Genomic DNA, 14169 nt, shown 5'->3' with positions numbered 1-14169 from the left:
AACAGAAAGAGCAATTTGCATTGCTTGACTCCAAGAATTATAGTTTTCTCCAGTCAATAATTGTGATACAAGAACAAATCCAGGACTATAGCATGATGAAGATAATATGGATGCATACGATCATCCATAGGTGAAACAACAGATCCGGAATTAGCAGAATTAGATGTTGACATTTCGAAAGAACACAATTAGTGAAAACAAATAACGAAACGACTAATTGAAATCGAAATGATAAACTGATTGTAGAAACAATCGAAGAATATGATTGGAGAAACAATCCGAGAAGACGACCGTAGAAATGATCGGAAAACTACCGGAATGGAAAGAGGTTAAGCTCTGATATCATATTACACGAATTAGAGAGAGAAACTGTTTTCGTATCATTCACTCAATGAGCACAGCTCTTACATAGCGAACATTACAAACAGAATAGAGAATGTACAATATTGACCCCTGAACTATTTACATATTTACAATATTATTCCTAATAGTTACAAATATGTCCTTCAACGATTTGTACTTTTTTTATGCGTTCTCCCACGTTTAACGCGGGTTATAATCTAGTAATATATATATAAGGCGTTGTTAGGGCGTGTCAAACCCAACAAATAAAGGGTACAAATGACTCCTTAAACACTACTACTATGCACTAAAAACATAGTACAAGGTAAGTAGGTTCGATCCACAGAGACACGGGACAAGTGTTTATACCTTTTTGCGTAAGGTACAAAAATGGTCACAGAATGGGGGGAATTTATAAGCAATGATTTAAACTATAGAATAAAGCAATAAGTAAATGATTGATTAAGTGAAATAAGTTCAAGATTTGTAAGTACTCCAACTCTATGCAAGACAAATTACCAATGTGATTCCATGGATGACAAGATATTTGTTTAATTCTATCTAAGTTGGTACTTAAAAGTGTTAACAAGCTCTAACACTTCCCATTCACCACAATAATTAACCAAAACAAGCTCTTTGATTAATCCTAACCTTACCAATCTAATCTAAACAAACTCTTAGAATTAGGTTGAAAGATTGCATTAAACTTTATGTGAATGTTCCCAACAACACTCAATACTCCTCATAAGCTCGGGAGCATAAGAATGTGTGAATAAGATTTACACTAAATTCATTCAATAGAAATCAGTTTAGTGCTTGTTACCTAGTCCAATTTACAAAACAATTACGGATTTTGCAATTAGATAACTTGAATGATCTAACCCTAATTCAAATGGCCAATAAGAATCACAATTAGAATCAAACATTCGATTGAAACAAAATCAAATTCACTAGATAGAAAATTGAAAGAAAACATCAAGTCATATGATTGAAATCACAACTAGAAGTCAAGACATAAAGTTGGAGAATCTAGGGTTCTAGCCACTCATGACAAGAACAAGATCACAAATCTAGAAAATGAAATTAAAGTTCTTACAAAATGAAATCAAATGTTCCCAAGTGTTAATCAACTTCAAAATCCTCAAGAAAATCGCCTTCTCTACTCCAAAAGTCGACCCCCCTTTGTAAAAAGTCGGTTCCCCCCTTTAAAAATGGTGAAAAACTGCTTTAAAACCCGCATTTACGTTTACACGGCCCGCGTAAATTAACATTGTCGTTTACACGGCCCGCGTAAACGCAAAAATATACTGTGCAGAAATCTACGTTTACACGGCCCGTGTAAACGCAAGGCTTGCATTTACACGGCCGTGTAAATCTCTGTAAAGCCAAAATCTTCATTTCTTTGATATCTTGCTCCTCGGTGCTCCGCAAGTCCCGAAATTTTGTCCGCAACTCTTATTTACCTCCTCCGACAAGATCCTACCTCCAAAAGTCCCTAAAATATCACAAAAGTATGTGAATGAAATTGCCTCATGAAAAATCCCGAAAAACATGCAAAATGCATGAGTTTAAGCCTATATGCAATGTACTTTTATGAAATAAAGCTACAAAATGGGTACATGAAATGCACCTAACAAATCTCCCCAAGCTTAAACCTTTCTTGTCCTCAAGAAAGAACAATAAAATTTAAACCGGAGAAAATAAAATAAAAGAGAAGAAAAGAAAATCAAAGTTAAACTTTTTTTTTGAAACTTGATGCAAGAAATCAAAACAAACATGAAAAAATATATCCAACCAAATTAATCCTGTTTTGTACCATAGTTGAGAATATACATGTCGTGCCTTGAGTCAACTTGGCTTTAGTCTCAAAATATTATATAACAATAGAAATAAGACCTTAGCCACTCCCTAATACAACTCAACAGAATCAAAGATCACCACACTTGTTCCCTCTCAATATTAGCAAGTCAATTAATAGAACAAATTATGGTCTTACTCTCGTGAAATTGTATGTGACAAAACATGCTCAACCATCTTTGTTTCACAAATTATAACAATGATCGACCCCAGCTATTTGTTGATCAACAACAATCTTTTTCTGAAAAATCTTTTCTAAAAATTCTCTAATATTTACCCAAATTGGTTACAAGATTCAAACCACTTACTCCAGTCAAAGTAATTAACATTCAGTCCCAATGTCATAAGTTCAAATCCAAGTCCAAGGGAATCTTTTGGCAGCCAAATATTTTTCCTAAACATAATATTCAATTAAACTATAAACACAACTATATACAAACTTCCTAATTACATTTTTTTTACAAATAAAGCTCATGGCTTTCTTTGAAATCCGTGTAACGGGCTTCCAACCAACACATCCAGATCAAATGACCTTAGTGTGCTAGATTTAAAAGGATCCCTCGGGTTTACTTGCCCGAACCTCAAAGGCCACATATTAGCTTTATTTGGTTATTAAGTTCATGACTTTCTATGGAACCCGTGTAGCGAATTTTCAACTTAATCAGTCCCAAAAAATTTAGCTTTAGGCGATTAGGTGTAAAACACCCCTCAGAGTTTACTTGTTCGAGTCCCAAAGGTCACAGATTAACTTAATAATATATTTTTTTTAATTTTTTTTTTAATTTTTTTTATTTTTTCATATAAATAAGATAACATATAACACTCTTATTAATTTATTTGCTAGGCCTATTTCTTTATATTTTCGTCCTTGACTTTTCTATTGTGGGACATCTCACGGTCTATTACCGTGAGGGACTTCTAGACATTTTTCGGGGGACTAAAGGTCAACATGCAAAGACCCGTAGGTATAGTTGGAAGCTATGTCCCCAAGCACGATATATAAAAGAGAATGAGTAGAAATGACTTTTTAGAGCGCTGGAAGGCTCGGAACATTGAGATTTGTATTCTTTTTATGAACTTTTGAATTTGGCATTTTAAGTTCAATTGAGCATTACTACTCATAAGACCGGTCATATGTCCCAAAGAATTAACTCATACCTGCTGTTATGCTCCAATGTTGACAATCTTCTCACTTTCTGTTTTGCACAAGTAGCTTCGGGAGGTGTGTTCGTGTGTGATTAACTTGCTTTTAGATTTTTTTCAATAAAAAGAGCAAGCCAATTTCAAGGCACATGACTCATTTACCAGCTCAACTGTTTTAAAAAGATTCGGTTGCTTGGGATTGGATCATTTTTTTTTCACAATTATGCAATGAATGCAATGCAAAAATTTAGATGCAAACAAAATGCAAAGAAAATAATAAAAATTAGAATAGAAAGAAAATCTTTTTGGTTTTTGAAAAATTTTCCATGCAGAAAAAAAAATGAAAAAGAAAAATGAAATGAAAATTAATGCAATATGTACAAAACTACATGCAACCTACATGCAACGGGATTTATGCATGGATGGATGCCCCTCCCCAAGCTTAAAATATAGCATCGTCCTCGATGCTTGGAGAGAGACATAGCCGGCCTATTGAGAGTCGGATGGTGGATGATGGTAGCTGGGTTGGGAATGGGTCCAAAACAGTCACAGATGCATACCAATTGAATTTTTAAGCAAAATATGAACGACTAAAGATATGGAAAGAATTTACCAAATCGTTCTTGGAGCCTTGCAATTATGGTGAGAACCTCCTCTTCATCCTCCCCAAGCTATCCGTGAAGTATTTTTGGAGCCGGAGATTCATTTTCTAGGCATAAAAAATAAGTTTAAAACCATTTGGGACATTAAAAAAAAATTGAAATTTACCAAAGACTAAAAAGTTTTAAAAGAAAGGAAACAAATAACCCCGGGTTGCCTCCCGGTTAGCTGCCCTTGTTTTAAGTCGTTGGCTCGACTTGGCCCCTGAATGTGCTTTGTTCTAAGTAGGTGGGCCTTTACAACACATTAACCTTCTCGCCACTTCCTTCAATTGAAAACTTATCTTCTACCTGACTTTTTTTTTCTTTTTTCTTTTTTTTTAAAGCACCTGCTCACAAAATGCTTGGCATAAACAATTAGTAACACCGTATCCCCGGCAACGGCGCCAATTTGTTAGGGCGTGTCAAACCCAACAAATAAAGGGTACAAATGACTCCTTAAACACTACTACTATGCACTAAAAACGTAGTACAAGGTAAGTAGGTTCGATCCACAGAGACACGGGACAAGTGTTTATACCTTTTTGCGTAAGGTACAAAAATGGTCACAGAATGGGGGGAATTTATAAGCAATGATTTAAACTATAGAATAAAGCAATAAGTAAATGATTGATTAAGTGAAATAAGTTCAAGATTTGTAAGTACTCCAACTCTATGCAAGACAAATTAGCAATGTGATTCCATGGATGACAAGATATTTGTTTAATTCTATCTAAGTTGGTATTTGAAAGTGTTAACAAGCTCTAACACTTCCCATTCACCACAATAATTAACCAAAACAAACTCTTTGATTAATCCTAACCTTACCAATCTAATCTAAACAAACTCTTAGAATTAGGTTGAAAGATTGCATTAAACTTTATGTGAATGTTCCCAACAACACTCAATACTCCTCATAAGCTCGGGAGCATAAGAATGTGTGAATAAGATTTACACTAAATTCATTCAATAGAAATCAGTTTAGTGCTTGTTACCTAGTCCAATTTACAAAACAATTACGGATTTTACAATTAGATAACTTGAATGATCTAACCCTAATTCAAATGGCCAATAAGAATCACAATTAGAATCAAACATTCGATTGAAACAAAATCAAATTCACTAGATAGAAAATTGAAAGAAAACATCAAGTCATATGATTGAAATCACAACTAGAAGTCAAGACATAAAGTTGGAGAATCTAGGGTTCTAGCCACTCATGACTAAAACAAGATCACAAATCTAGAAAATGAAATTAAAGTTCTTACAAAATGAAATCAAATGTTCCCAAGTGTTAATCAACTTCAAAATCCTCAAGAAAATCGTCTTCTCTACTCCAAAAGTCGACCCCCCTTTGTAAAAAGTCGGTTCCCCCCTTTAAAAATGGTGAAAAACTGCTTTAAAACCCGCATTTACGTTTACACGGCCCGCGTAAATTAACATTGTCGTTTACACGGCCCGCGTAAACGCAAAAATATACTGTGCAGAAATCTACGTTTACACGGCCCGTGTAAACGCAAGGCTTGCATTTACACGGCCGTGTAAATCTCTGTAAAGCCAAAATCTTCATTTCTTTGATATCTTGCTCCTCGGTGCTCCGCAAGTCCCGAAATTTTGTCCGCAACTCTTATTTACCTCCTCCGACAAGATCCTACCTCCAAAAGTCCCTAAAATATCACAAAAGTATGTGAATGAAATTGCCTCATGAAAAATCCCGAAAAACATGCAAAATGCATGAGTTTAAGCCTATATGCAATGTACTTTTATGAAATAAAGCTACAAAATGGGTACATGAAATGCACCTAACAAATCTCCCCAAGCTTAAACCTTTCTTGTCCTCAAGAAAGAACAATAAAATTTAAACCGGAGAAAATAAAATAACAGGCGCGTCTTTTTTGGTTACTTTATATATATATAATCGGTTTTTGCCAAACATAACAAAATTTTATAATGTTTTTCAGTTTTTGTCACAACATAAACTTCTCTAAATTTATATATTCTTTAAATTATTTATTATTGAATAAGTTAATAAAAATTGTCTTTTTATTTAAATTGAATCCAAACACCCCGTTAGGTTTTACCAAAAGTGACCAAGCTTTTTCGTAAAAGAATAAGACAAATCTAGCATAATTTCCTAATCATTTTCTAACAAATAATAAAATAATAATAATAATAATAATAATAATAATAATAACTCAAATACCACATTGGCTGCGATTATATAAAGATAGAATGGTTATTATACAATAATTTAATGGATCTACACTATTGGTAATTAAATTGGTAAATACTCAATTGTGACCTTTCATAATAAAAGATTCATTTAGCTGAACTCAGTAGAAGTGATAAACCGTAAGGATCATTTCTTTATTATTTTTTCTTAAAATCATTAGAGATAAATGAAACATGCAATTTTCTTTTTCTCAAAGGACTGTATCTGTATAATAAAGAAAAATCGAGGGGAAACTTTTGTCATTCCCCTTTCTCCGGAGAAAGAGAGTTTCAGGTAATCGAAATTCGAAACGTCCCTCAATTGGAAATATAAAAATATATCGGTAAAGTAAAACATCGTAGCTCATATTTGAAATGGCGTCGACCTCCGCAGCAGAGCCGTTGTCAGCAATGGAGGAAACCCTAGATTGGCTGAAAATGCCTCATGAACTGATGGCAAATATCATTCGGAGATTAGATGCTAAAGAGATACTCAACAGTGCACTGAAAGTGTGCACAACATGGTCGAGAATTTGCAAGAATCCGGCGATGTGGAGGATCATCGATATGCATGAACCAGGTGATGCTTGTGACGAGGATTACGATCTTGAGGCGCTGACTAAGCAGGCAGTCGATCTAAGCTGTGGGGAGTTGATCGATATCAGTATCCAGGGTTTTGGCACCGATGATCTCCTTCATTACATTGTGCTACGGTAAGACTTCTTCCCCTTCAAATTAATTAAGAAGCATAATATATAGTAAGAATGTGGTTTGAATTTATTCATCTTTAGTGGGTATCAGCATACTTCCAATTATTTGTTTACTATATAGGTTTTTACTTTTATTTATCAGCACATCGTAGTTTCAAAATCTAATCCAATTATAGTTTTCTACTTACTGACATTGTACTTTAAAATATCTATCCAATTATGGTAATGAATTTGCTTTTGTGTTTGGATGGAAATGTTATAATCAGGTTCCAAGGTAAGAAAATAAAGGCACGGTATGCTATTTTAAACAAATAACTGAATGTATGTTGCTATTTATCGCCATTAATCTTTGTCTTTTAATAATTTTAAGTTACTAAATTATATGGATCCGAATGGTGACTTGAGAACACAGATCAAGTCAACTGAAGAGTCTTTGCCTTAAGAACTGCGATGTCACAGGCGATGAGTTGAGTGACGCAGTCAAAAGGGTACCGATGTTGGAGAAACTTCACCTGTCTTACATCTCCATCGACGCATACGACATCGAAGTTATCGGACAAAATTGCCCTCAACTCAAATCCTTTATGCTGAACAGCAAAGAGTTCGAACCTCGCCCACAATCTGAAAATGACAATGATGCCCTTGCGATTGCAAATAACATGCCTGAGTTACGCCATCTGGATGTATGAATATGATGAATCTTACGAAAGTGATAGCGATTAAGATTATCGTACCAGTATCATTTCCATAGAGGATGAAAATGATATCTATCATCTTGATTTTAATTTTGATTATGGTTAGTACCGTTGGTAATCTAAATTCAGGCATTTGTTGGTGTTGTTTCCAATCTGGACATGGGTTAGCCAATAACTGATGTGAAGCTTTTGTTTGACGTATATTCTATCTGCCTAGAATTGGTTTAATGTTGGTATTTTTCATTTCTTGTGAACAACTTGGTTTCTGTGGTTGAAATTGACAATTCTCAACTGAAGTACAAGTTTAATTCCATGATATACGCATCCTTTTGCTTTCGGAAATGCTTTATGCTCATCTCATCATGGTATTTCTGACATTCTAAAGTGAAATTTGATCAAATTATTTGGCACAATGAAGTAGAAGTACGGATCGAACACCGATTGTGATGGTCATTGAAGATATTTGTTTGATTTGTAGTATATTTGGTCTTTCAACAATCGCTGTGATTTAACCCCACAATAATTCGATAATATTGAAAATGTCTCGATCTGAACGGACTTCTTAAGCTTCTTGCACCTCGATTCAACAGCCATTACATTGGTTTTATCCAATGTAATAAATTTAACAACCATAATACTTAAACATAGTTCCATTAGTGTTGCCTCATGTCCAACTTGTTTTGATCAAATAAATAAATTAAACTATGGGTGCCAATCGATAATACGACAAATATACGAAACTAAATCGAGACAAAATTAAAATTTGAATATGTGTAACGTTTGAAAAACACGACGTCGTGTCATGTCTGTGCTCACAAATGACATGAAATTGACACGATTTAGCATATATTATTGTCGTGTTTGTCGTGTTATGTATGAATTCATTAAACTAATATTTATGTTATGTTGTCATTTCCGTGTTGTGGTTTAATTGGTTTATTTTCGTGTTAGTGAAACAAACACGATATCGTGTCGTGTTCTTGTTACATAAAACATTGTCGTATCGTATCGTGTCAGACAAAAACATGACACGATTGTCTGATTTGACACCATTACATTAAACTCATGTTATGTGAGCGGTATACATTACACATTGTTTCATTAACGTAAATACCCCACTCCTAGCAGTCCTAAGTGAGAACAAAAACGCTTAAACATGAAACACATGTTAGTGTTTGGCAATGAACTTTTGAGTATGGGTGGTAAAATTCGATATGACACAACACCAAACAAGATTGGGACGAATCAAATTTCGAATCTGTGTTTGTGTTGTGTTTGTGTTATGTATAAGAAACACGATGTCGTGTTCATGTTTAAAATTTGACACGATAATAGCGCGAAATATCATGTTCGTGTTCAAAAGACGTGTATATTTAGTAGCATTCAGAGCCGGCCCATGGGCCAGGGCAAGCTGGGCGACCGCTCCGGGCCCCCAAACGCCAAAGGGCCCCATATTTATACCTGTTATTGGGTTATATTAGTCACAGCCCATATTTTTTAAGCCTATATTAATCACAGCCCATATTTTTTGGCCCAATATTAATATTTGCGCCCAATTTGAAGAAGTGGAAGCGGGAGTGTGACCTACCGTGTTTGAGTTTCTCGGTTACAGTTTCCAAGACTCAAATCGCAATTGAATCTTCGGCAGCTCGGCTTGTCTTCAGCTTCGTTTCCATGGAAAATCCAAACGACACACCATCTCTAACGGTTAGTTCTCGAGCCTCCTTCTTCTATTTCTAGTTCCAGACTTGAAGTTAATCAGTTACCCTTCTCCAATCTCCTCCTCAACTTCTCTTCTCTGAATTTTGATTTTCTGATTCGCCATCGCCGATTAGTCGATTACGGATTGCACAATACTCATTCTCTATTTCTCTTCTATTTTCCGATTTCAATTTTCTGAAAAAGTTGGTTTGGTGGTTCTCTTTCTGAATCGTTTGGTGAATGGTTCGGATAATCGGATTTCGTATGAACTTGGAGTCTTGGAAGTACAGTACAACGCGTACAACACTTTGACGGTTTCAGAATCGGAACTCGACATTCGACAAGAGGAGAACTCCGTTTTTTTAATACATGTAAGTCTAATTTTTTAAACTGTGAACTATTTATCTATTTTGTTAAATGTATGATGTATGCAATGGAATGTGATTTATTGATTTTGATTAAATAAACTTTTGTAATGTTGATTTTGTTATGAATGATTAATCAGATTTGAGATTTTAGATAATAAGATATGAAATAAAATTTTTGATTTCTCTGTTTAACTGTTTTTTATGTTCAGATAATCAGATTTGAGATTGCTCAAAGATTATTAACAGCTAAGCAGGTTACAGCCTACATGTAATTTCTTTTCAAAAAAAAGTTAATCTATTTTCTGTGATGTTGCTAAATTCGAATTTGCTGATATTTAAAGATTATTTTGTATTTTTAATCTTCAGATTTCTCATTGCTTTGGGCTCAAAGGATTAAGGATATAATCTTATATACAAGCAACCGAAAGCAACCTGAGCTACCACATTAGCCATCAGGTAATCGTCTTTTCCTTTGTTTTGTTAATTTGTTTTTTGTGAATCCGTGTGATTGTTTGTTACCTGCTAGGTTGTTTGGCTTTCAGGGCCTGTCCCGAAGCCCTTTTTTTCCATAGGTGAGGAGTCCCCAGCCTTCAATTGTATTATTTTTTTAATTAATAAAAATTTCCGGAGGTTCCACCCTCCTTTACAAGAAAAAAAGTTTTATAAGGGCCCCAATCTTTTTTTTTGCCCCGGGCCCCAAAATGTCTAGGACCGGGCCTGGTAGCATTCTATGTTGTTTTATGTTATTTTTTGTCGTGTTATTCGTGTTTGTCGTATTTAAATTATATTTTTTTACAAGAACTTACATATGACATTGTGCAAATGTTTTCTTTTTTTCGTGGTATCATGTTTTTATTGAGTCGTGTTCGTGTTAATGAACAAAAACATGCTATCGTATCGTGTCGTGTTGTGTTCGAGTTAAGAAAATATAATTTGTGTCTTGTCATATTATGCTAAAACACAAAACGACTGTTCGATTTACCATCCCTACTTTTGAGATAACTTAAAGCATCTTTTTTTTCTACAACTTTTAAATTATTAATTTACTATATCTATTTTTTTTAATCCAATGTTATATTGAATACAAACCCTAAACCAAAATTGTCAAATAAAATTTAAAAGATATCTAAATTTTCGAAAGAAATAGTTTTCTATTTAGGCCATGATGGGGTATGAGGGACACGCCAAGCAGCTCCACATCACCTCCATTTTTTCCACAACATTTTTGGTGTACCTATAACGAGAAGAAAATGGAGGGACATGGAAAAGTGAGGAATATAGAGGAACATATAAGAAGAGAGAGTTGATTGGTTGTGGTCTCTCGTGATATACACCACATGAGGCCACGATCGTGGTTCCAGGTCATCACCATAAGACCTTTAAGGTAGTGTGCACGGTTTTTCCCTCATCTGGATCATCACCATAAGACCCTCGTGATAGGAAATAATAAGATACTTGTCACGACTCATAACAAATTTGATGCCACTTGCCAAGTTCTGATGACCATTGTTAGGAAGTAATGTGGATAACAAGCAAAACCAAAAGCACACAAGACACGGTTTTTACGTGGTTTGGTCAAGGTGACCGATTTCCACGGGCAGGAGGGGAAGTATTCTTTACTTATGAGCTCTCAAAAAAATATTACAAGTACAATTCACTAGAGATTTGCCTATCACTCTAGAATACAAGGCAAGACACACTTCAAATGACATCCATATTTATACTTAAGGGATTAGACCTAAAACCCTAATAAGCCAAGCCCATTGGCCCATAGGCCCATTAATGGTGTCAACTAAACATAATCCACCATGCATTAGCTTCTGGAACATTCATCCATGACATACAATATATGAGTATCAACAACACACATGATTGCGCACCATGAGCCATAGTGGAGCATCATGATGCACAAGTGGCACATCAAGAACACTAGTGGCCCAACATCCATCATGGTGACACAACATGGTGTATTCCTTGAGCATCACCAACTTCTAAGCATCTTTGAATAATCTTGACTTCATAGCATATGTGGTTCATCAGGGATGCCACAATGACTCACTTTGCACCAAGATGGCGCAACTTACATGATGATGGCCCATCTCATGCTAGGACAACACAACTCCCTCCTAAGTGGCACAACTTCTCCAAGGTTGGTGCAACATCTTCACTTTGGCGCAACATCCATCACTTTCGTGCAACATATTCCATGAATGGCACAAGATCTTCCACTTGGCTCAACATCTATCATAAGTGGTGCAACTTCTTCTTGAATAGCGCAACATGTATATTAATGGTGCAACATGTTGTTCCATTCCACTCCCAAGTGCTCCAAGTTGATCCTATTGGATTAAGGTGTCTAAGCCTATAACTAAACTGGTATGACATGTAATTAGAAGCAAGATCCTTTTTGGGTTGCCCTCAGAACTAGTAACTGAAAAGGATGATATTTGGAAAGAGATTTTGATTTATTGATTTATTATGTGATTAATAAATAGCGATAAATAATTTGTTAATATATTATATAACTAATATATATTAATTTGAAATAGTTATAATTATTTATTAATTAATTAGATTTAATTTGGATTTAATTATGGGTTAATTAGAATTAATTAAAGGTGCAAGGATTGGACTGTAATTGTTCAATAGTTGAACAAGAATGAATTCCAGAACCTTCCACTAGGGTGGACGATTTTGGTGATGCCTAAAAGGCATATAGAATATTCCTTTTGAGATAAGGAAACTGGATAGCCACCCTGGAAATAAATAGTACTTTTTTTTCAGGATTAGGGTTTCAGGGGTTATCCTATCATATATAAATAGGACCCTTGGATGCCTTGATTTCGTCTACCACTCCTCCTTTAGAAGAGCCAAAAAAATTTCACCTCTCTTCTCTCTCATTTTGTCTTGTTGTTAAGGTTTAGGTACAAACCATTAGAGGCACTAAACTTTCGGTACTAGCCTCTCAAGTCTACAAGGAATGAATCAATTAGCTTGTTTACTATAACAAGTTTAAGGTATGTAACTCTACTTTATGATTTTTTGAAATTACTATGGTTCATCATAGTTTTGTTAATTCAAAGTATGTTGCCTTTATTTGAAGACATAGATCCTATTCTTGGATTAGGTGTCTAAGCCAATAAGTATAATTGCTATTACCTTGAATTGATACTAGCACAGTCCTTTTGGGTTGCCCTCAAAGATGGCAATTAGACAAGATTATATTGGAGAGAAGGTTGATTTATTATTTGATTAATAAATTAGAATAAACGATTTGTTAATATATTATGAGAATAATATATTATTTAGATATCAAAATATTTAATTAATAATTGATAAGAAATTAATCAGAATTAATTTTGGGATTAATTGTATTAATTAAATAGTATATGGGTTGTTTGGTAATTTATTGATAGTTGAGGAAAGGCTCTAGAACCTCCTTAAGAGAGGTTGGACGAAATCTTTTAGGGAAGGCCTAGAAATTTTGTCCAAAGGGTCTTGGATAGAGGCATGTGGGCTACTTGGTCACCAAGCAAAGGGATTAGGGTTTCCACCCTTAAACCCTAGCTTTGGCTCTAAGTTACCTCACATATATAAGGAGCCTTGGCCTTCACATTTTCGGCACTCTTAATGTAACATCCGGATTTCCAGGTATCATAATTTAAGTATTTATTTTTGAGTTAAGAAGAGGGAATCGACGAGTTGACGCCTAAACTCGTCGAGTAGGATCGCGACTGATGACTCGGATTAATGAATGGACTCGACGAGTCGGCAAGTCGACTCGACGAGTCCGCGCTATGGACAGAAACCCTAAATCTTTGGGCCTGCGCCCTATTTAAGGGTCCTTATGGCCTTCATTTGCGGCCACACACCCTTGAGAAACCCTAAATGAACCAGAGAGCATAGAGAGTGAGGTAAGGAGCTAATTTCATCACCATTAGTGCATTCTTGCAAGAAGGAAGGAAGGGATCCAAGCTAGGCTAATTGGGGAGCTCAGATCTACTATCACTTCATCAAAGGTTGTTGTTTGAGACGGAGGCTAGATCGGGGATATCAAGCACGAGAGTTTACTAGACATCATACGAGGTGAGTCTTCTCACTATACCTTACCTAGAGTGGTAATTATGTGTGACCGGAAGGTCTTATGTGCTATGACGAGTATGTGATATATGTTGCTATGTGATATGTATATGTTACGTATGTTATGAGTAGCATGGTATGGACCGAAAGGTCAACATGATATGGACCAGAAGGTCAACAGGGTATGGACCGGAAGGTCAGCAGTGTACTGAACGGAAGGTCAATATGGTACGGACCGGAAGGTCGACAGAGTAAGACCGGAAGGTCTACTCAGATTGTGGGACCGGAAGGCCCCTGAGACACATTGACCGGAAGGTCTAGTAGAGCTATAGCCTCGAGTGGCTTATGTGTTGTATGTAGTATTTTGGGGAACTCACTAAGCATTTATGCTTACCGTGTTATGTGATATGTGTTTCAGGTACTA

General features: G+C 35.4%; 1 protein-coding gene across 1 annotated transcript; it reads left to right on the top strand.

Annotated features, from left to right (window-relative positions):
* Positions 1 to 6566: 6566 nt before the first annotated feature.
* LOC145126669 (F-box protein SKIP19-like) lies at positions 6567 to 10062 on the top strand. The gene is made up of 6 exons (XM_079061992.1): positions 6567 to 6904; positions 7314 to 7584; positions 7726 to 7759; positions 9502 to 9668; positions 9875 to 9933; positions 10032 to 10062. The coding sequence occupies exons 1-6, from the start codon at positions 6567 to 6569 to the stop codon at positions 10060 to 10062; spliced, it is 900 nt and encodes a 299-aa protein (XP_078918118.1).
* The last annotated feature ends 4107 nt before the right edge of the window (positions 10063 to 14169 follow it).

This window comes from Lactuca virosa, chromosome 7, assembly GCF_052849685.1.
Source record: "Lactuca virosa cultivar CGN04683 chromosome 7, Lactuca_virosa_CGN04683_v6, whole genome shotgun sequence".
Classification (NCBI taxonomy): domain Eukaryota; kingdom Viridiplantae; phylum Streptophyta; class Magnoliopsida; order Asterales; family Asteraceae; genus Lactuca; species Lactuca virosa.
Note: the sequence above shows the minus strand (reverse complement) of the source record. Positions and strands in the feature narration are given on the sequence as shown.